The sequence below is a fragment of the Gymnogyps californianus genome, chromosome 2, assembly GCF_018139145.2.
Source record: "Gymnogyps californianus isolate 813 chromosome 2, ASM1813914v2, whole genome shotgun sequence".
Taxonomy (NCBI): domain Eukaryota; kingdom Metazoa; phylum Chordata; class Aves; order Accipitriformes; family Cathartidae; genus Gymnogyps; species Gymnogyps californianus.
Window position 1 is genome coordinate 29559488 of NC_059472.1, and position 23515 is coordinate 29583002.

The window sequence follows — 23515 nt, forward strand, 5'->3', positions numbered from 1 at the left end:
CAGTATGAGATATGAAACTTTTACTGCAGCAGTGGTTAGAACTTCACAGGCGTTTTCAGGTTTTTACCCTAGCCATTAGCCAGAAGTCTGCATTCTCTGTCACATACCAGCCTGGATACTATTTAAACTGTACAGGTACCAACGAGATTACCACTTCTCAGAAAGTCTTACTGCCTAGTACTCAGGGTATCATAGTTGTCAAGATATGGGTTTAAAATTTTAAAATCTGGGGCTCTCATATTTTATTTTTTAATTTTAGGAGTTTCATAACGTAATAATTATGCAAAGAGTAGGGTTGCCACCTTTGAGAGCAAGTTCCAGCATACATACACAATTCCAGGACAAAGTTTAGTGTTTGTGACTGCTAACAAGCACTTTGCTTTAGCTTCAGCAAAAGGATGCTACCTGCTGAAATAAGTGGATTGTAAGCCCGTAAATCTCCATCCTTGGAGAGAGTCAAATGCCATCTGGGCATGGTCCTGGGCAACCTGCTCCAGGTGGCCCTGCTTGAGCAGAAGGGTTGGACCAGATGACCTCCAGAGATCCCTTCCAACCTCAGCCATCCTGTGATTCTGTAAGGTGCTTCCTCTTGGCTTGCTTCAGCAGCTTTAAGCCACAATGTATTGGATCTAGAATTCTAATTTTAGAGGTGTAACCTCCCTTGCATTGTTTAAGGGACACGTGTAGCATTCAGGCCTGCAGGTGACACTTAGAGTCAGAAAAGTATTCAAACCACTCAACATGAAGAACCTGAATTAGTCAGTATACTTGTTGTAGGAAGAGACAAGTACCTTCGTAGCTCCATTCAGAAAAGCTGAACTTAGAACAAATGACCTGTGGCAAAGGAACATTTTGTTTTTCTGTTCTGGTTTGGGGGTTTGGGTTTCTTCGGTAGTGGGGTGGGGGTGTTTTAAATGGGGAAGCTTTTCAAAGAGGGAGATTTGACAGAGTTTTCTATTGCTCAAGACTAACACTTCCTTCTGCTGTCTATCAGAGAGCTATTTAGAGAAAGTTTCCTAACATATCCATATAGGTTTGCATTCATTTTCAGTGTCATTGAAACCAATTCCCAATATAGTATATGTTTAGTAATTATGTTTAATATGCAACGATGCAGACAGATTAGTGACTCCTTTCCTGAATTAAAATATCAGCATGGAAGCAAATATATAAGTATAGATTTATTAGAGAAGTTATCTAAAATACAATATTATTTTCCTCTTTAAATTAGAGCATATATTATTTCAATGAAAAGATATTTTGTATTATTTCTATGGTAATAACAACTTTTAAAGATAATACTTAATTTAGAACATTTTTAATTAAAAAATCCAACACTACCATTAAGACAAAGTCAAGGTTGTTGATAGCATGGGTAAAAATGTAAAACGGTCTCAAAAATATTTACATGTCAGTTTCTTAAAATCTAAGAAGTCCAATTCTCAATATTCATTTTGCTTTACTTTCTCAAAATACTTTTTTTCCTAAATCATACCTAGATTCTGTACTCCTCTGCTTTTCACAAAGCTTCAAGTTATCGTTAGTTATGTGTACTATCACACCAGTGGATGAGATTTCTTAAAATGGCTTATTTTGCTATCACCATATCCTCTCCCAAGTAGCCAACATACTGTTACACCAAAGTGTCAGTCGCAGTAATAGTCACCAAAATGCACACAGCCACCCCCCCGCCCATGCCTCCCCTAACCCCACACCTTAAGAACCCTTTCCTATTTGGCCAAGAGCCTTTCACATTTCATTAGCTGGCATTTTAGATGCAGAGCGAAAGAAAGAATGGATCTGGGAGACAAGATGTTGCCAGGGCACACATGGCAAAGGTTTGATTTGTGCTTAGCAAAAGGGGCTCCTCACAAACACAGCAATTTCTAACACACTCAGCGCTGAGGTTACTGGAAGGAAGCTCTGACTTCTCTGCTCTTCAAAGGCTGACATGGGCGCCAGTTGTCCACCATATGGCACACGGGCTCATTCTCAGCACTGAAGCAAAGGCCACGGAGTTTGCACATCTGTGGAAAAAGGCACAAACATCCTCAAATGCATACTCTTGTTTCACCAGGACTATCTGAATCATACACCTTAGGCCTGAGCCAGAGGTCCAACTCAAAGTTTCGCCAGCACTAATGGTCTAGAGATGGCATCACCACCCGTGTGTCTCCGCATTTCATCCACACCATTTCCTGCCCCTGACACAGGCTCTCCTGTCCACAAAACATCCTAGCAAGAACCACCAAGAAAGCACAGAAAACAAGGATGTAGGCACACATTTTCTGAACTCTCTGCACAGAGTTGTTTGTCCTTGATCCAGATTGGAATTGAATACCTTTCAGAATCCTTTGCAAGTTGTACAGTTTTGGCTCTTTTGAAAGTTGGATTTTTTTTAATTCAGTTGAAATAAAAAAAAACCCACCAAAAAAACCCCAAACACCCTTACCCTTGGGTCAAATTAAAGCAGCCAAATTCATTCAAGATATCTTGATTTTCAAATACTGTGAGAGGGAAAACTGTTCCACATCAACAGGAGCATACTGTAAAGTTTTAGTGCTTGTTCCTAAAGTAAAATTGGTGTTTGCACAGTCTGATGCAATAAAAGCACCTTTTATGTATAAGTGGGCATCTCCAAAACTAGTAAAAAGACCGTGCCAAAATAATAACCCACCCCAAATGTGATCTCGCACAGACAGCTGGAACTGCTGACAGAAATATGTAGGTGGGATACAGGATTTCATACAAGTCAGGCTGCAGGCCAGGCTTTCCCTCATTCAAGGAGGAAGGCCCCCAGCAGCGAGCAGCCCAGGAGAGGACTTTACCTTCAGGACCAACTGGAACAAAGTTCAGAGCTCAGCCTCTGCCAGGAACCGCTGTCACTACAGCAAATGGTAACAGGCTCGCTACACTCTGCTGTAATATCCAGCTTTTATCTACCTTTGGAAAACCCATTCAACTTAAACCCAGTGTCAATACTCTGTTTTACGGTTTCTTGTTTTGATCAGTTGTGGAATGAAAAGGCAAGCTGCCACACACACTGTTTTGATCTCAAATCCGTCTTTGAAATGTCGATGGTAGTATGGAGGGGTGTGTGTGGCAGAAACAAGTGGTGTCTTTTACCACTTGTAGGTGGTTAAAGTAGGTGTAGTAGGAAAAACAACTCTATTTTGGTGAATGTACTCCTGCCCTATAATAAAACCATATTTGCAAACCTTCGATTATCAATAACAATACCAGTTATTTAGAACAAGTAAACAGTGTCAACTTTAATGCTCCCTTGCAGTTTATTAATGGTAATCATTGCTATAATTATTATTTCCAATAGTTCTTCCTTGTCATTTATTCTATCTTTTATTATGTTAAGTCCCACAACAGCTCAGTTGCACTTTTTTCACATCAGCTGAATAAAACCCCTAGAATTCTGTGTATATTGTTAGCATGTCTGCCATTGATAAAAGGGATTTAAGAGTTTGAAGGGTAAACTAAAGCCCTTCAGGGCTAGTTTATATTTATAGGCTCTAGATTCTATTTATATCTCCCAAGCACACAGATGCGAACCCAAAGATGGAATCTTGCCTCTATGTAATTTCATTAATGGATGGTGCAGAAAGCTAGGACCAGGAGTGATTTAATCTGCACGAGCTCCTTTGTACTAGGGAGCTAGTAGTAACCTCCTCAAGCTGCTCAACAGAATAAAGGATTTTTTCAGGCAGCAGACTTCTGGAATCTGCAAGTTTTGCCTCTTCCAAACAACACAGTTTTGTTAGGATTGTCACAATTCTGCGTGGGATTTCTCAATCTGTTCTGTGCTGAACAGAACTTGTAAGATGAGCTCTGTGTCCTGGAAATGCTGGAAGATCAACAAACCAACTACAGATCTACGGTGTGAGACTGTGGATGCAGAATACATGCACTTCAGATGCTTGGTAAACCTGGTATTTTCAGGGCAAGTATACCCAGACAGGTGATGTGTCCATGTACAGCAAACCTGCTGATGCTCATAATACATGCTAGACTAACTCTGCATGTGTGAACAGTCCTTTCATGCATGCTACTATTTTCCCAGATTTTTACCACATGGCAGCTCTAACCATGTATCTGGAAAGCCTGATTAAATTTTTAAACTCCCCCAAATTTTTCCTGAACTGTGCCCAAATGGAGGACAGCCTTACATTTTACAGCAAACTCTACTTCCACACATAGAAGCAGAGTCCTGCCAGAAGAGGATAACCACTTCAGATGATACGTATTTTTGACATGTGATGCTAGCTAATACCCCGCATAGCTCTGCCACTTCAAAGATCACCAGGAGGGCTGAACTGAAGTAATCAATACGACTCCAGTACACATCTGCTGGCACCATGCATTGGAGACCTACCTGCTCGGGGCTGACAGTGATGGGCTCCTTCAGAACGTGCCAGACCACACATTCGAGCAGCGGGGGAGTGGTCAGTGAGCCGGGGTACGTCCAATAGTCTCTGCATGCAGGAAGCAGTCCAGTGGGGTCAAAGTTTGTGAAGGAAGCTTGCTTTCCCTACAATAAAGAAAGTAGATGGGCTAACGTCAGGGGAGAGACTACATACACATGCTGGGCTTGCAGTAATAAAGTCTCCTACAGGAAGCTCCATGTTTGGAGAAAGGCAGAAATGGAGTTTGGCATGAAGCGTTGAGTCCCTCCTACAGTACGTTTGGGACTAAAGACTTTCAGCAATATATTTCTTATGAGACTTTCAAGACATTCTTTCTCATTTCAAATGTTGAATTTATGTTCCTTGCTCCTACAGGTATGATTTGACCTTGCTTGAAGGAACAATGAGATTTCAGATGCCATGTACACAGATTGCACTGGAAATATACAGCCTGGGAGACCTGTTGGAGAGTCCGTTGCAGTAAATAACTCCTCAAAGGGAGCCTGATGACAAAGATGACAGTGTAGTCTGATTCTTTACCTTTCCTGTCCACATTTCTCATTGGCACAGGCCTTTACCCACTATGAAGGTACCTAATTACTCAGTAAGTACTTTTAGTTTCTCATTACTCAGCTCATTAAGATCACACACATACTTCACACAATATTTAAAATACAGAAAGGCTTTTTTTCCTATGAGTTATATATCCTGATCAAACTTCTTATCTGGACTCTCTCTAGAAATAGCCAAGAGAAGTATGCCCTCTTGGAGGAAGGAAATTGATCCCACAGATGCAGAGATGAGGCGAAGTGCCTTTTGCATCTGTCACCACTGACTTTCTAGAAAGGGCACCTAGAAGAGCGGTTTAGATCAGGAAGATGAATCCTACCCTATAGGTTTAAATGCAGTTAAAAGACAGAGAAATGTAGTCAGAGAGATACAAAATGATTGCTGTTTCTAGTATTCCCCGCCCTCTACCAAAACTTCATGTGAATCTCTTGCATTTAGGGTTACAGGAGCATCAGTGCTGATGGCAGGAAGGTTTGTTTTACTTTCATACATGCAGCAGACTGGGAAGAAGTAAAAAATCCACTTTCTGAAGAAGATAACGCAGCACAGTTGTGATTGATGTCAATCGACACAGACAGCAAATATTACCTTGGTTTGAATGGAGTTCAGAGCATCCACAACTTTCTGTATTTCAGGCTTGGCATTTCCTACCTGTAACACAAACCATATGAAAAGAAAATAACCATGCACTCTCATGATACCTTTAATTTTCTGTTACAGTTCTCAAGGAAACATTTTCCCAGCACCATTTCATTACATAACAGGAGTATTACAGCAAAAGTGACTGGAACTGTCTCTGTAAAATCATGCCAGTTGACAGCACAAATGGGTCAGCCAAGGACACTGGACAGAATAAAGTTATTTTCATTTACAGTGTGTGGATTTATTTTTGGAGTTGAGCTGTTCTTTTTTCATAGAAGTCACCCTCCTAATAAAATACAGTGAGGCCAGGACAGAGTGCACACTGCTGGGGCACAGTCACCTTCTCCAACTAGCTGTGAAGACAATTCAACTAAGCCAAAATGCTCTGGACATTTAACCATGACAGGAAAAGGAAAATAGGTGTTATTTAGGCTGGTCCTACTGCAGATTCATACACACATAACTTTGTCAGTTATGCACATCACCTTTCACTGATAAGAGTTACGGCAGTGTCACTGTCATGAAAAAGGCAAGTACGCGGCTACAGGGCTGCCACAGTGATGGATGGCAGTCATACTCCATGGCTGGTGTACAATTTTTATATGTAAAGAAAGCCAAGAATTTGGAGTACCACCTAGTTTGCTATGGGTTTAGGCAGTATAGCATAATGCTGCCTTATTCTATATTTTAGGCTTTTAGGTCCCCCTGCAACACAATGAACACACTGGACTCATCCAAATAATACAAAAGTTTAACTAACCTTCATGAAGATGCCTACCACAGCCAAACCATCAGGATGCTTCACAGCTTCAGCAAATGTACCATATTCCACCTTCCAGTGAACAATATGGAGCTAGGAGCAAGAAAAGAAGCACTATGAAGATGATATTCCATCCACGTTATTTTACAAATGAGGATGAAGGGAAGTAATTTATTAAACATTAAGAGCAGATGGTGTTTTACTGCTGAGATTTAAAAACTTTTGTGTACAGTTAAGAATTTGTTGAATCATTCATCCACTTTCAATTTTCATTTATGTAAAGAGATTTCTGTCATGCATTTTATTTTGCTTCTCACTCTTATTCCCAGATGAGTTTTAAATGCAAACTGTGGCTGTATCATTCTGCTTTTAGTCTGGTGAAACTCCTGTTATCTTCAGCATGATTTTCTCCTGCATGCAGCCTGCAGGATTTTGATGTAGTATTTTAATGCTATATGTCCTGGAGTTCTTATCAACACTGAAATACACGATTGTCAGTGTCAGAAGAAGCAGCGAAGACACATTAACTACAGATCTGACCTGCAATCTAAAAAGTGTTTAAAAAACAGTCCTGTCCTTTTCTGGAAAGCCTTTGAAAAGAATATGAAGTGAATCTCCAGGTCATACTAGCCAGGATGTTGCTTTCTTTTTCATTTCCAAGTTACTTCTAACTTAAGTTCATCTGGCTGTTTCCCCACATCTGCAAGTCAAGTTGAGCAAGTAATTATGGTACTCTGAACAGAGGTAAGGCAATGGTAAGTTTCTCAGATAAGACAAAAGCTGCTTCTATCTCTTGAAAAAGCTGCAGAGCCAATGAATTCGTGGGGCCATTTGTTTTATCCATGTGTATTTATGTATCAATGTGTATTTATGAAAGGGTTAAAAAAGTCTGTCACAGCATCCAGAGGTAGATTTCTAAACAGGGGACAAGGAAAGGTGGGATGCAAGGCACTAAAGTCACTCCATTTCTGTAGTGAGACTGTAATACAGAGTCTTAAGTTGTCCAAGGGACATCTGGAGTCTTAAGGATACTACAAAGAGTGCCTGCAAGGTCTCACTTTGCTACCTGCCCTCTTCACAGCTCCCCTTGCTTCTTTGCTACCAAAAGATGAACGGGTCTGCCTCAAAATTATTCTGTTGTTTATATAAATGTCTCCAACATTAAAAGTTGAAGCCAGGAAAAGGGGATGTGTGTGTACAGAGGTGCTGCAATTCTATTTCTTCATAATTTTCAAGAGTCACTGAGAAAGCAGGGGAAAACCAGGGATAATTAATGTGGGTTTTTCTGATTCTGTAGTCTCTTTGACATGAAGTAGCTGAGAAAAAAAATATTACAAGAGTCCTCCAATTCTAATCTCTGCTCTTGCAAGGAGTAGGTCCTGGGGTGGCATTGTACCAAAATCTTCTATGGTAACCTCCACAATCTCTTGCCCTATGTAGATCTGTAGAGAAGCTGATACTGTAGTGGAATATTAAAAAATAAAATACTCATTATACACAAAAGACTGGAGAAGGTCTGGAGAAAGCATGTCCTACCTCTGCATCATACTTCACACCATCCACAGTGTGCTCAGACCCTTGGCCCTCACAGGATCCCCAGTGAATGTGAAACTGGGCCAGTCTGTAGACTCCATCCAGCGCTCCTCCTTGCAGCACTGCAAAGCAAAGAGCCTCTATTAGCATCTCCCATAACCTTTGTTATCGAGTCTCACTTCAAACTGGAACATCCATCTCAAGTCTTCCAAGTGAATTACAGTTCATTGCTCTGCATGCTGCCATGCTACTCCAGACCATCTTCAATGGTACATTGCTGCAATACGCCAAAATCAATAATAAACGTGTAAAAACACAAGTGACTTTACAGTGAGCATCTCATCAGCAATTTAACAGGCATGCTAATATTATGGGTGACGAGGGGAGAGCTAAGAATGTAACTTTTCTGTCACCAAATAAATAAAAAGAGGCCAAGAAAAAGAATAGCCTTTGTAAGAGGCCCATATAGAGTTATTCTATGGAAGTACACTTGAAGACCAAATCATCTTTCACTTACTGATGTACTCTGTCCCTTCATTTTAGACACTTTATCCATTTAGGCCTTAATCCTGCAAATCCTGTCCAGATTGGATAGAGTAAAATGCTTTTGGTTCCAAATTAAGCCCAAACACCTGTTAGCCATGGGTTGCACCAAGCTAAAGCACTAGGCACAGTGCAAGGCATTGCAGAGATGTGAATTCAAATCTCTTGTCCCTTCCATCCTTTACTCCTCAAGAATGAGTTTAAAAAATGGTGGTGAAAATGGCAATGCCTGCAGAGGCAGATTTTTTAAAATATGGATTGGAAATGAGGCATTTACTTACGCTCTCCACTATCTGACGTTACTCCTGCTATGGGACTGCTGTAAGTGGAGTGCCCAGCCACACTTTCAATTATACAGGAGCGAGTTCCCCTGAGCTCCCTTATTCTGCTTGTTAGTTTTAACCTTGTACTTAAACTGTGACCAATCACCATTATGATATGCAGGATCAAGCCCTATTACTGCAAAATGCTCAAGGCACAGACAATGTCTCCTCCAGTGCAGCATAAAGCACAGAACAATAACAAATAGTTCTATTAAATAGAGCTATTTATCTAAGTTATTAGAGCAAGGTTTTACACCGGCTTGTGGTTTGGGTTGGGTTTTTTTGCTAAGCGTCTCAAATTCATAATTAAATCTTTAAGATGTTAATATTTAAAAATAAAAAATATTTTAAAGTGTAATTTGAAGTGTTATATATCTTAAAGATCAATTTCTCTATATATATACATAAATATACATATACATCAAAGTGACAGAAGAGCGTTGACATCAGATATTACATGTAAGTGCGTTCTGTGTATGTGCCACAAACAAAATGGTTCTGTGGAGTAAAGATGCTTTCCTCTCAGTCTGCAATTAGTCTATACACTATCACAATCGTGCATGTGTGAAAATATACATCAAATGCAAATAGGAAAAGATCACTGTCTGCTCAGGTTTGAATAATTCTGATTATATGCAAGCATGGGTAACAACAGCCGTGGATACTTGGCAATGAGGTGAGAAGGATTTGAATAAAAAACTAAAATACATGAAAATTAAATACAAGATATATATAAAACACATTAGTTTCCACTGGTGTGCCTTACACATGCAAAGTTTGGGTTCAGTGGACAAATTTAGCATTTGCCTTGGGCTCCTTTGGTAAATATATTTAGAAGTCTTCCAACATGTATTTCTATTTGAAAAATGTGAATATATGTTCCACTGCAGTCTTTGTAACTTCCAGTACAGTAGCCAACACTGAACAGCCAACAGACCAAGACTTGCCCTACCTATTGCCAAGCTATGTGATACAAAGAAGAATGGCTACTTGAAGTAATTAAATAGGAACATATCTTATTCTACTTTTATGTTTCTGCATGTGCTAGTTGCCAAGAAGCATAACTGTTTCAAGCACAGGACTACAAATCAGAATACTTTTTTTCAGAACGGCAACTGTGAATGTGCATTAGTTCCTTTTGAAAATTAAGTAATTGGTTGCTATATCTTTACAGATGCAAAATCATTTAATCCACACAATATCATGTTTCATTTAAAAATGATGCCATGGAGTTGCAATGTTTCAGTTCCTTTGGCTAATGGACTTGCTGCTCGTTGCAGGTACAAATGGACTGAGGTTCCACCATTCCTCAACCTCAGAAAGCACTAGCGCAGCACAGGTTAATCTGCCATTATTCATCAATGGAAAGCATGCTGAAAAGCAGAACCATGCAAACTTCTTAAATCCATTTGCAGTGTTATTTCTCTACACAAAGTTTGCTATAGTCTCATAAAACTCAAAAGATGCACAAAAATCTCTGCAGTTTTTGCTTACTTTTCTCATTCTGTGGTTCTCAAATCCAGCACTAGCTTATTTTGACTCACAGCAGAGCATTTGAAGAAAGTAATAATTAGATTAGTGTGAATGAATACAAATTCAGCAGGCTTAATTAAAGAACAGCCCTTCTTGTTCTAGCCTACATTAAGCAGTTTTTTTTTTTTACTACTTCTCAGCCTTTCCAAAGAAGTAAAATTTAAAATTAAACTTAAAAGGCAAAGTAGAAATTTTAGAGCTCCATTTTTTTCCAGCACAAGCTTTTTAAACTATGAATAAATGCTACCAGCTTTTGCAAAGTAAAAGTTCATCGAGAATCGGAGCAACATTCACACCAGGAACTTCCTTGTCCTTGTCCCATGTGATGTGAACACTGATTCAGGCCACGTTGACGACAGAAGTCCAACTTTTCCATCCTCTTTTTTTGAGGGATGGGGAAATTCTGATCCATATTTGAGCATCTCTTCGTTAGCTCCCTTCCTTTTGAAATTAGTATTAGTGAAAACCATCCTGGAAATACCTATGTAGCGGTGCTCCCTTTTGTTATATAGCACAGCTTCAGATGCAGGGTGAAGACAGCACAAGCCAACCCAGAAAACACATTCTTTTCTTACAGATTCAACCTACTCAACACAATCTACGTCATAACCCGGTCTCCATAGCTGTGTAACAGCCCAAGAGGTGACAGCTTGAAAATGCAACTGTTTTTCTATTTGACAGTTATTTGAAATGTTATAGTGAGACAAATTTGGAGCTACTTTGCTTAGATTAAGAAATGGTAACTGTTTTCAACCATCTACCCCTTTACTGGAGAAGTTATACTAGTAACATCCAGTAATTATATTGCACTGTTATTAAATGATCTCATAACATTTTCTAAATTAGGTGAATGTATTAGCAGTGCTAATTTGGAAAGTCAAATAACCACATGAACCGTTCCATTTATGTCTGTGGGATTTCTTGGATAAAGAAGGTGAACTCAATTTGTCTCCATTACACTTTCTTAGGATATTTGGAAACACACAGAAATGAAAGGGCATTTTGCTGCATCTGGGATGGCTGTTTACTGAGGCCACACAACTTCACTGTTCTATTTAAAGGCAAGTCACTGGGTAGTTACCCTTCCCATGTAGAACAGAACAGCTTTGTAAAAAATACTGTGGACCACTTCATACCTTTTTTCAGGAAGTGGCAGCATCCACATATGAATTTTTGCAGGAATACTGTGGAATTGCTGTTATTTAGTTACCTCCTATGGGATGTTCTCTCTATACAGAGCAGGAGACTAATAAATCTCATCAAGGCAATAAACCTGTCAAAGAAATAATCAAAATGGCTGAACTACAAGATCGTTTCATGAGTTAGAATGAATTCCTTCCTGTCATACAAATTAGTGTGGTAAGAAAAATACCACTCTAACGTTTGTTACTCTGAGAAAATGCAGAATGAGAAAGTGTTCTTCAAATGGAAATCACTGACAGCAAAGCTCCTTCCAGCAGCTGAAATAATGGGTCCACTACAGCACAACGGATGTCCAGAGCTCCAAACTTAGGAAATTTACTTCTAATTGAGATTCCACCAAACAAAAACCTAGCAGTAGGACATTTCAAGGATCTACCTTTGAGGACAACCCTCTTGCACACACATTGCTTTGGCATAAAGAAAGCCATGACTTTGTGTCAGGCTACAGTAGATGTGCACGTGTATATGACATTGTAGGTATGTGTGTATGTAAACACATGCACAGTATATACATTAAGGTTAATGTTTTGTAAGCTTTTGTGTATACACAGACATCTGTATGATAGAAAACAGGCCTTGAGGAGACAAAGTAGATGAAGCATTACTTGAGAAAAAAAATCTTGAGCACCATGCACTATTAATGGCACAAAAAAGGCTCTTATGAGGATGCTCAGGGATTAGCCTTGTGTTCTTATGCAAGGATGGACTTCCCCGTCTGACAGACTGAAGAGTTCAGTTAGGGTGAGCTGTCATTTCTGTGAAACATGGAGTACAGAACATCACATTTTGTGAGATGTTTCCTTCTTTATATTATCTCTTTCAGACATTCCTCCTAGGATGCTGTATCATGACAAGCAAGAGAGCAAGATAGCACGCAAGCATCTGACTGTAGGGATCATACTTGCAGAAAACATCTGTAATGGGTTTCTCCAAGAGAAAAAACTACATAATTGGTATCTCATAAGAAAAAAAAAAAACCCTACTCTGACCTCGCTAGAGGGTTAGCCTGATAAGGCAACAAGGATGTTCCACAGAGATAGACCAGAATGAAACATTGGCCAAAATGCAGCTGGTCTGCAGACGTGTGTAGCGGCAGCGGGTCAGTGATTCTGATTCACCTCAGCTGAACTATTTCATCCAGACTGGGTAGGAGCCAGAGAGAGTCTGACCTGCTTAAGGATACGAAGTCATTTAGGTTCTTAACTTTCCTCCCACTCCCTGGGACTGGTGGAGTTTATTTCTCATGTACTCTTTTAAATGAAGATTCTCCGAGAGTCGTAAGGTACTGTACTGAGTCCCTGATCAGCCTGCAATTCTCATGTTTCACACCGTATGAGCTGACAATGACTTTGTAGGAACCGAGTTGGAAGCATTAAAATCCTCTTAAAAATAACAATTGGTTTAATTTCTGATGGTAATAGCTATAATAGTAATCTCAGTGACTGCTTACAGTACTGAAAATTGTGTATTGGACATGGTGCTCACACTACTTTGATATCTAATGGAGGATGAACAAACTTAAGGTGTGAGCATTGCCTCTAAGTATGCAGCAGTCCCTCATGCCTATAAGTAAATGAACAAATATATTGGCTGGGAAGAGTAGTCATGGTGACATCTGGCACACAGCTTCATGACATCTTAAAAATAAACTTTTCCAAGTGGCCCTAGCTGATAACAGCCGACCAGTTTCTCCTGGTTTTGCACCTAAAGTGCCTCTAGAGGAGGAATTTGGAAGAAGGGAAGGAAGTTGCCATGATTCTTAAATGCACAATCCATGTCAAATTTCTGCTCAGAAGTTGCATGTTAAAAAAAAAAAACCAAACGGCTGATGTAAGTGAAGAAGGGCATTTTTGGGCTCTGTAAAGAAATGAAGGCCTGAAACATGCAGGACTGATCTCAAACCCTCTCACCTTCCTTTCCAGTTCCATTAAGCACTAGAGCTATTCTCAAGTCACTTGCTTATGTAGGCTTTGCAGCTTCTGGTGATCCCAGTTCACAAGAGAAATGACTTAATGATCACACAACCTCTGGGACCTCTGACTTTCTAGTCAAGCAGTGCACAAAAGTACCTGTGACACATAAGCAGGTGTCTGAATACAGGCCCCTAAAGCTATAAGCAATCAGTTCTCTGATTTATGATTCCGAAGGGTCAACACATTGCTTAGGCTATACTGCATTGTGGACCTTCAATCCATGACTGTATACCGATAACATGCAATATTATTCTGGCATAGCTAATACTACACCTTTGGAGCTGGGAAGCCTAAAAATAGACCAGTGGCAGTGACTTTGATTAAGAGCTGTGCCTTAAAGACAGCAGACCTGCGTGTTTCTTCCTCCATTTACCAGCCGAGGTGGAAGTGTAGGAAAAGAGCAACAGCGGCATAACTTTCAGAGTAACTCACTGCCAACCAAGTAGTGAATAACCAATGTAACAAGATAGATTCCTTTATTTACAGTGAGTCATAATTCAAGACAGCTGAAGCATCCTCATTAATATTTACAATTATAGGAAGAATTGGGTAATATATTTGATTACAACTACTGAAAGTCTCCCAAGGGGTGCTAGTATCAAGGTCAATACAGTATTTTCATTTCCCTAGGTCTCCTCATAATTTTGAGGTTCTGCTATGATTTAATATTTGCAAAAATGTTGGATTTACTTGGGACTCTGTCTTGGATTTCAGTATTATCTCTAGCTCAGCGGCAAGGAAGGAAAAGGAAACAATTAAGAGACTCATCCATAAGCAGAAATTACCAGTACATTTAGTAATGTCTCTAGAGCCTTACACCATAGATGCAATTCACTTCTGTCAGGTTCTACAGATAAAATATGATATTTTAACATTCTTGTTATGGAATAAGTTAATTGCTGATTGATGAGCTTTTATAAGCTCATCAAACACATGATCAGAAAACACAGAAACAGCGCCTACTGCTGTGAGCATTTCCCATTTGAATTTCAGGTTTTAGGTGAATTCTGAAAAGTTTTCTGGGAAACTTACATAAAGAACACATTATCAGTGTGTTACAAAATCTTCTTTCGGGCTCTTGAGGCTTTCTTGAGCAAAGTCACTTCCTGTGGTTTTACAGCTCTGAGAAGTCGCTGTTTACTTCTGTCTTTTAAAGTCAGTGAACGATACACATGGCCTTACAGCAGACTATTATATAAAGTGTTTAATATGATAAAAATAAGTGCCCTTAATGAGACACTCCTTTGCTACATATGAAGTTCCTAAAATAAGGTGCATTATTATAATTTAACAGTTATCAGCACCATTTGCTTCACCCATACATGGAAGGTCAGGTCCCAGGATACAAGAGTGGATGAACCTGAATTTAGAGTCTTATTCCTAGTGACACTTTTACCACAATGAATTTTTGCTTTAAATAAAAGTTATAGAAATTTTAAAGATGAATGCCTGCCAATACTTGAACTTTCACTATTATTAAGAGACAGTGGACATGACAGCTAAGAAAGCAACTGCAAGAACTGAAGGAGAAGAGAGACTAAGTAACAACTGGAAGAGGAAGTTCACTGTTTGCTTTCTACATACAAGTCCAAGAAAACATTCCAAAAGACTGCAAGGAAACAAGACAGAAGATATCCTTTTATCTAGAAGAAATGATGGAATTTCAGCAAACAAAAAAATATTCAGAAACACAGCAATGCTGGCTTGTGAATTTCCTTTCCGTACACCATTTCTGCCAACTAGCAACTGCGAAATATGAAGGGGATTCACTTTGGGAATTGACTGAATCTTTAGAAGTGTATTCTGGAATATAACAGCCGTCATATAGCCCAAGAAATTAAAAGGCTGTACTACAAGAACTGAAATTGAAGATTTGGGGGTAATTGCTTAGGAAAAGGGTTTTTCTAAGCATGGTTAGTAACATCTAAGCATATCTAAGAAGATTAACAAGAAAGTAAAACAAAGTCAGGTTCTAAAGCTATCACAAAGATTTTAACATCATTTCTCTGTTAAAACATCATTGTAAGAGAAAATTGTATAGGTCAGGCATAATTGCAACCTGAATCAAGAGTTATGTCTATAAAGCTTCACCTATTAGTAAAGAGATCTTCTAATAGCAGAGAAGAAAACATTTTCTTCTATGAAGATACATTAGTCACATAAATTGCACGTAGATTATTTTTGTTCAAAAAGTTAAACTTTTATTTTACATCTTTACTATGCTAAAGAATATAGATGGGATATCATTTTAAGAAATTCTATTTTTTCTTTTAGATTTTTAGCTTTTCACGGATACAGGCAGAAGCTTTATACTACATATTCCTGTACGCACACACGTAATGTAACAGATACACATTTTGGGGGAAGAGCTTTTTATTTGGGGGAAAAATATTTTACATCAAAATTTTGAATATTCTGATAACTACTTGTTGTTACTTGTGATCAACAGTACTCGCATTACATATTTTCTGAATCAAAGAAATAAATAACAACTACTTTCAAAGAATTTTATCCAAACATGCATTTTAGCTTTCTTACCTATTTTTACTATTACTACCTTTATTTTTTATTGCAAGAACTCATTTTGTATGCTCTGAAGAGCAGGAGTCAAACAGACATTAAGACCTGGAACTGCTGTTCAATTTACTTCAGTGTCATTAGTTACAAGCCTGAAGATTCTTAATGAATGGATCTACTTCTTTGTGTGCAGTTACTCACATCTTGAGGATTATTCACAAACAATGATCTTATTACTTCATTTTGCGCCTACTACCACAGATAATTCATTACTGCATATGGGACAGCTCATAGGAGCAAGCAATACAGCCTGTGGGAAGTATTTACAGGATTTTATTCCATTGTCGTCTGTAAAACATACCAGCACATCACATAATCTCACATAGTTTCTCCTTGTGACTGTTGCGTGATGTCCAACCAAGAATTTGGTACACACATACTCTCAAATTCAGAAATAGGAGTGAATCAAGCACAGTCAAGTCAAAGACAGCTCTATTTTGTGTAAGGAAAGTAGGTTACCTAGTTAACTGCATACAAATGAAGCCATTAAGTGTGCTGCCAGGTAGATTCTCTGCACTGTAATTTTCAATAGGAAGTGTGATACTGAAGGATCCACCCTCACCTGGCTTCACAGAGATCTGTTTAATGTTTTTTTCTAAAGAATAATCAGTTTCTGATTCACTAATAGAGCCGCTGAGAATATTTCTACTTGCATCTCCTATCCTCCCACTCTGAAAGCTGTGTCACTGCATATCTGTCAGAGGATCCCTGTCACAGATGTTCCGGTTCTGCACCGACTTCTCACAAAAAGCGTTCTTCCTACAGACATTTCTTTAGATTATTATATGTTCCTGCCATTTTTTCCTCCCAAGTTACCAAATACAACCTAATTTTCATAGTCTTTCCAAACTTACGCACACACAAAGTGAACGCATGATAGTTTTGTTATACTGTGAAGACTTGAACCTGTTTCCTTTGGGCTCAGTGAGAGCAGGATGACAGTGAGAGCAGACTCACATGTGTCTGGTGAAAACATAATCCCTTTTCTTGTACTCTGAATCATTTACCTTATTCCCTGTGACACTGTTAAAATGAACATGCATTCAGCTCCTTTAGCTCCTCAGTGCTTCAGAAAAATAAACACTAAGAAGTCAGAATACCTTTTTCCTTTTTTTTTTAATACCATACAAATATTAATGTGGATGCTCTGTGTAAATTATACATGGACCTATGTGTATTTATACGACTGTGAACACTTATAGCTGACCACTTAATATTGTTCAGTATAAAGATTGTAATTGAAATACAAAGTCAAATTCTTAGTACAATGCTGGATGTCTGTAATACTGTTATATTACATTACCTGCAAAAACCTCACATTTTTAGTAGGCATGGATCATTTGTTTTCAGCACCATTCCCTAAACGACATTGCCAACGAAACGCTTAGGAAAAACAGGGCAGTTGCTCAAGCAAGTTAAATCAGGCAGTGTCTAGAGAAGGCAGTGACTTACAATGGGATTGTTTTTGCTGTCTAAATTAAAAATAGAGGCACATTCATTGTAGCAGGGTGATGATTTCTGCAAATTCAGCCAGCTGAAAAACTACAATTAAAGACAACCTACACAACCCTTGTTGCAACTACATCTTGGATTCTGTCTGTCCATTAATGCGCCCATTCCTTTCAGTAAGGACTACTAAAAGGTTTGCAGGATTCAGTGCTTAATTTCACCATACAGTACGATGAACGGCAAGACGCTGTGGAATGACTGCCTGCTAGCAAACTTTGTAGGAACGTGTCAGATACATTATCTTTATCTAGAAAGCCCAGCGTCAAGAAATGTCAGGGATAATACTTGTTTAAATTACAAAAGAACAAAGAGGTATTTTCTAATCATTCCTCTGTTTCTGTACTAACCTGGGACCATATTGGCTTCAGAAATATGAAATAATATTTTGATAACCAAAGAAACTATTTTCAAACTATTTCCACTTCAAGTTGTTAACCGTAATCCTTTGTTATTCTAAGGCCATTTTCTTCCTACGATGTATTTTGCCTCTTCTTTTAACCATTTGGTCAGTAGCTTATGATGAGCTATGCCTAAAATTGTTCTTGTCAAATAATCATCTTTTTTTTTTCTCTCCACAGCTGAGCCCTTATCCAAATCCTTCTGATTTAAACAAAAATAAAGCAATTCACTTTTCTGGAGTTTAGAGTAGGGCAGCTCAAAACTGCCCAGATAGGATTAGTTTTCTTCTAACAGGAGCTCAATTTCCTTCTAGCCTAAAGGAGCCACGTGGGATGCTGAATCCCTAAGGGCTGAATCCTGACCTTACTCAAGCCAAAACACTTGAGTATTTTTTTGTCTTTAAAAAAAAAACTTATGGCCTCAGTAGACATTTTAGTAGCAGTGCTAGTAGCAGTTTCTCCCACCTCCACCCCTGCACACGAAGATGAGGTCTCACCTGACTTGTCGGAAGAATCATCAAACTCCACGTTGAAGGAGTGCCCGTTGTTGACTATGTTTCTAGCTGTGCCGGCATCGTAACTGAAGCTGAGAGGCTTCAGCGAGGAGTCGTACCTGGCGGACTTGCTGCTGATGGCAATAGGGGACTGGCGCTCTCCGTTGGCGATGGGGAAGTGTTCGTGCCAGTGAGTGGGTCCTGCAAGACAGCGTAAAGCAGCTCAGTGGGAAAAGACACGAAGCTCGGGGATGTAAGTGATAACCCTCACTCTAGAAACCGGGATGTTTTAACACTAGCATCAGCCTTTAATAATGTACCATCTGTGCGGGCTGCCGGCGCTGGCAACACAGACGAGAGGAAATCCCACCTGGGGACCACGGCAGGGACCCGGCAGTCCCTGAGCCTTGGAAGCTGAGGTTTTACCAGGGAGTCCTTCCAGAGGCCACCCCGTCCTGCGGGAGCAGCGCCCCGTCCTCCCCTCTTCCTTGCGCCGTTACCGAAGTAAAGGAACGACAGTAGGGAACCAGAAGATGCTCCAGGCAAATCGCGCGGCGCGCCCGGCTCGCTGCTCAGGCGCAGGTGCCATCTCAAGGTTAAAGGGGGGAAAAAGAAGAAAAAAAAAAAAAAAGGCAAAAAGCGCCACCAAGCTCATTCCCGCTCCGGGCAAGGGCTCGGTGAGACGCGCAGGGGGCACGTCCCGGGCACTGCTCCCGGGGACCTGCCCGCAGGTGTCCCACGCCGCGGCGCGCCGGCCGGAGCCCCGCACCCCACCGGGCACTCACCGTCGTGGCTGCCGTATCCCCAGTGGTGGGACATGGTGCGCGGCCCGGCTGTGTCGGCGGAGGCTGTCGCAGCGCCGTGGCCCCGGCCGGCTCTCAGGGGCTTTTATAGGCTCCCGCCAACTCCATGCCCTTCTCCGCGGCCGGAGGAAGGGGTGGGGAGCGCGGGCGGGGGCGGAGGGAGACTCCGCTGGGGGCGGAGAGAGCGGTCCCTTATAATCCGCGATCCGCCGCGGCCGCGGAGCTGTGGCGGGCCCGGCCGGCAGCGCCCCCGGGAGCCGGCGCGGAGCGGCCGCAGGCAGGGCGGTTGCGGCCCCGCGTCCCCCCCCCCTCCCCCGCATTGCGCACCTGCGGGCGGCCGGCCGTTACGCGAGGCGCTGCGGAGCGCGGCGGAGCGCCGTGACCTTGGGGAGGTGCCGGCGGGCCGGGGGCAGCGCGGGGGGAGCCGGTGTCGGGCGGGCGGCGGGTGCGCGCGTCCGTGCGCGGGTGTGCGAGTGTGAGTGCGCGTACGCGCGTGTGCAGGGGAGCGGCACTGCGATCTCCTGCTGCTCCCTGCTGGGGGTGGAGGGGGCGGCTGGGCAGCCAGGGCAGTTACTGCGGGGGGGGGGGGGGGGGCGCGCCTGCATCCTGCCGCGCCGCGAGGGCTTTCTCAGAGGTGCCGGGCTTCGGAAGGGATGGACGGGGCTTTGGAGGCGGAGGTCAGCGCACTTAGCCGAGGGGAAGCTATGGTCACGCTTCAGAAGAGCGAGGGCGTTATCGCTTGTTGCTTGATGGTGTATTTTTTCTAATCGCTTTCGGAGAAGACAGCAGGTAGAGCTGTGCGTGTGTTCACTTCTTAGCATTTAGGAAATACATACTTCTTGTGAGAGCGGCTCGACTACCACTCCCGAGGATGGACTTGCGAGAATAAAATTGAGCAATACATATTTTAGATGTTTTTATGTTGCTCAACACTCCGGCGTTTTATCGCAGGACGGGAGGGATCAGACCTTAACAACGCTTTTACAAACGGCTGAAGGCAGTCGTGCGCCGACTCTCCGTGTCCCCGCGCTGCCGCGGGGCGGGCTGTCCCCGTGAAGCAACTCGTACCCAAGTGGGTTTGCAGATGATCCTTTTTGAAGGCTTTTCTGTGTCCTCTTGCTCCGAGCAATTTTTGGTATGGGAATGACATTGTAACTGTAATATTAGTTTATCCCATTTTCTTACTACGACGGTTTATTCAAATATGGTTCTAATTTTATTCTGTCGTGATTCAACCACAGGGGTCTAAATGCTGTTGTCAGTGAGGTCATTGTAAATCTAGAACAACACCAGAATGACTCCATCATTTACATTCAGCATTGTGAAATGTGTGTCATTTGTTTTTATTTGCTAAGAGGGGGGAGAAAAGTCTATTCGTACAATGTGGTTACTGTTGCTAATAGCAAAAGGAACCAGCTGGGAAATTGCTTATAAAAATTAAAGGCATTTCTCAGACCCCTTCGAGTATAAGCAGAAAATATTTAAAGGTTATTACTGACTAACACTGTGTGTCCTCTCACATTTGCATGCCCCTACTCAAGATGATTTAGCGACCACAAAATGGAAATGCGACGGCAAAACTGTATACACAGAAGTTACTTAGAAGTGGCTGTGGTGTGTGTGATGTAGAACAGCAAATGGAAATGCACATGTTAGAAATTTATTAGGAATTCCTTGTTTGCTCATTATAGATACTTTCCAGCTATCACTTTTAAATCTGCCGATCTGTCCAAGTGTATTGACAGTCTCTCATAAATACATACATATACAAAGCCATATAGGTAAGAAACCTTGAAGAATAAAGCAGAAAACATCCCTTTATGTTGTAGGAAGGAATAAGATTTCTGTACATTTCAGAAGGCTTCCTTCCTTTTAATCTTACTATAAAAAAACCAATTCAGCCTGGTTCCTTTGCACTCTCCTATGTCAAGTTTCCACTGACGTCAAAGGGAGTACCACATAAAGGACAAGTACAGGATTAAGCACGACACAATGTTTGGCATGGTAGGCTTCCGAAAAGATCTACTTAGGGTTCTTACCAGGGAAATGAAGTCAGTGAGCAGCACCACCGAGGGACTGGGATTTTAATTACATGAATCTTCATTTTTATCACATTATTTCTATCAGTAGGTATGTGGTACATGCTAAGCACACACAGACATACATCCACAAATAGAAGGTCCATTGTTCTTAAAATCAAATACCCATTTTCTTTGATCATTCAGCAGTTAGTATTTGCAGGCTTGAGCCCATGCCAAGAAGCTGCTATTGAGAGCCTGGCATTGCCTTGGGCTCGTTAATTCCAGCCCCCTTCTTTTCTGTCTCCTGCCTGCATCAGACTCCTCTATCTGTGACTGTGGTTTTATGGCAGAATCCAATGCCTCAAAGAAAGCCATAAGCTAGCCTTGAGAAGAAGTTGGATACTGGAAGCGGTACAGTCCAGATAATACTGCACACTGGTGAAGCTGCTTAGCAGTGACAAAAAGCAAGGCATGTTAGCAACAGCAAAAGGACATAATACACATCAGCACGGTACCTGCACTAGCTCAAGCATCTCACATAGATCCACACTATGCTCCATAAACCTGCTCCTCTCTGCCACAGTTCTGCTGAAATCGGTGGAATGACACATACCCGTAAGGCCTACTTGCATGTACAGAATGTGTAGGAGCAGTTCCTAAAGCAAATGTTCACAAATCCTGTGGCAACAGAAGCATTATAAATACATTTCAAGCAATACAAATACAGGAAACAGATTAGAAAATTACTGTAGCCATTTGATTACTCATGACTCTGACATTAACATTTTGGGTAGAAAAGACGCCAGTATAATCTTGTCTCCCATTTCTGTCATTACTGGTACCACATACTGTGAGGGTTTTTAGAAACTAATAAAAACAGATACCTTTCTTCATCTCTCCTCTATTTCTTAGTGTTAGATCACACCTGAATATGGTAAACAAATAGGTGTCGCTAGATTTGATGGTACTTTTGAATCATATTAGTAAATACAAATAGAAGCAGCATCAATAGTTTCAGTAAGTGCAAACTGTTCACTCACTCGGATACCTTCACACTGTTTATGGTACTCATTCCTGGGCAAAGAACAGTGCAAAGCCTATATATCATTTCGGACCCATTTGAATCCTGCTTTGAAAGCTTACGTGTCACAGCACATTTGTTGATTCTGTGCACAGGAAGGAAAGCATCCTGTTTATGTATGTTTTATGAAGTTTCCTGAAATATATTTTTATGATCACTATTATTATTTGTGAAGCACCACAAATGTCAGTACAGATGGAAAAATGGCACAGATTTCCATATCAAAGGTTTTTTCTCCTTAGTAGTCAACTGCCAACTACTAGGAGTATTCTGGCTGCAGGAGTAATGACACATCAAACATGCATCAACCTGCAAGACGGTTTCAGCAGAAGTGCATACAATGATCATGTTGTAAATTCACCTTTTAATTTTCACGGTAGATTTTCAACTCTTTCTGAAAATCTATTTGCAGTCATTTTTTTACATCTTCGTCCATGTTTCTGTTCAGTGTTGAGCAAGATCCAGAAGAACCCTGCATCGTTCTGATTCATTCTAGCTATTCTGTGAAAGTTAAATGCAAATTATGAAAATAAAAACAATTTTTGGTCCTTCAGTGAGATCAGGTTAGAGCCCTTCCTTGTATTACAAAAATGGCGCTTTACTACTAATTTCTAATGAGAGTAATACAAATATCAACAATGCAAGCTTCATGACATAGCAGTGCAGTAGAAAAAGCCTGCCTGCCTCTCTGCTGACTTCTGGCCATTGCTGATACAAGCTGATTTGAAATACACATTTTGACACAGTTTGAAATACACCATATTTAAGTAATCTGGTATGTAAAAATGAACAAGCTTGACTACACGAATAAACTCAGTTTCCAGACTAAAGCTCTTTGTCATGATTCAGTGAAACTACATCCGCACGATAAAGCCTTCTGCAGTGTAAATCTAATGTCAGCAAGGGCATTTTAGTCTTTGTTTTAGTTAAGTCCCGCAACTTTAGGGAAATATTTGTGTACACGCCTTCTCATTCCAGGCTAATGTATTGGTTCACCAACTGCATTCCATGATGTTTTGAACTGTCTCACAACCTGGCCTTTACTTGTCTGGTCTTTATAGCTCCAGATGCTATTTCCCTGTTTATGTGCTAGTGTGCCTTCCTCTTTACACATGAAGGTGTCAGTGGTCATCATCC

At 40.9% G+C, this 23515-nt stretch overlaps 1 protein-coding gene across 1 annotated transcript; it reads right to left on the reverse strand.

The window, feature by feature from the left end:
• Positions 1–1692: 1692 nt before the first annotated feature.
• On the reverse strand, positions 1693–19359 carry CA2 (carbonic anhydrase 2). The gene is made up of 7 exons (XM_050915771.1): positions 19259–19359; positions 18477–18674; positions 7924–8042; positions 6388–6480; positions 5574–5636; positions 4385–4540; positions 1693–2027 (listed from the first exon to the last, which is right to left on the reverse strand). The coding sequence occupies exons 1-7, from the start codon at positions 19290–19292 to the stop codon at positions 1908–1910; spliced, it is 783 nt and encodes a 260-aa protein (XP_050771728.1). The 5' UTR covers positions 19293–19359; the 3' UTR covers positions 1693–1907.
• Between the last annotated feature and the right edge of the window lie 4156 nt (positions 19360–23515).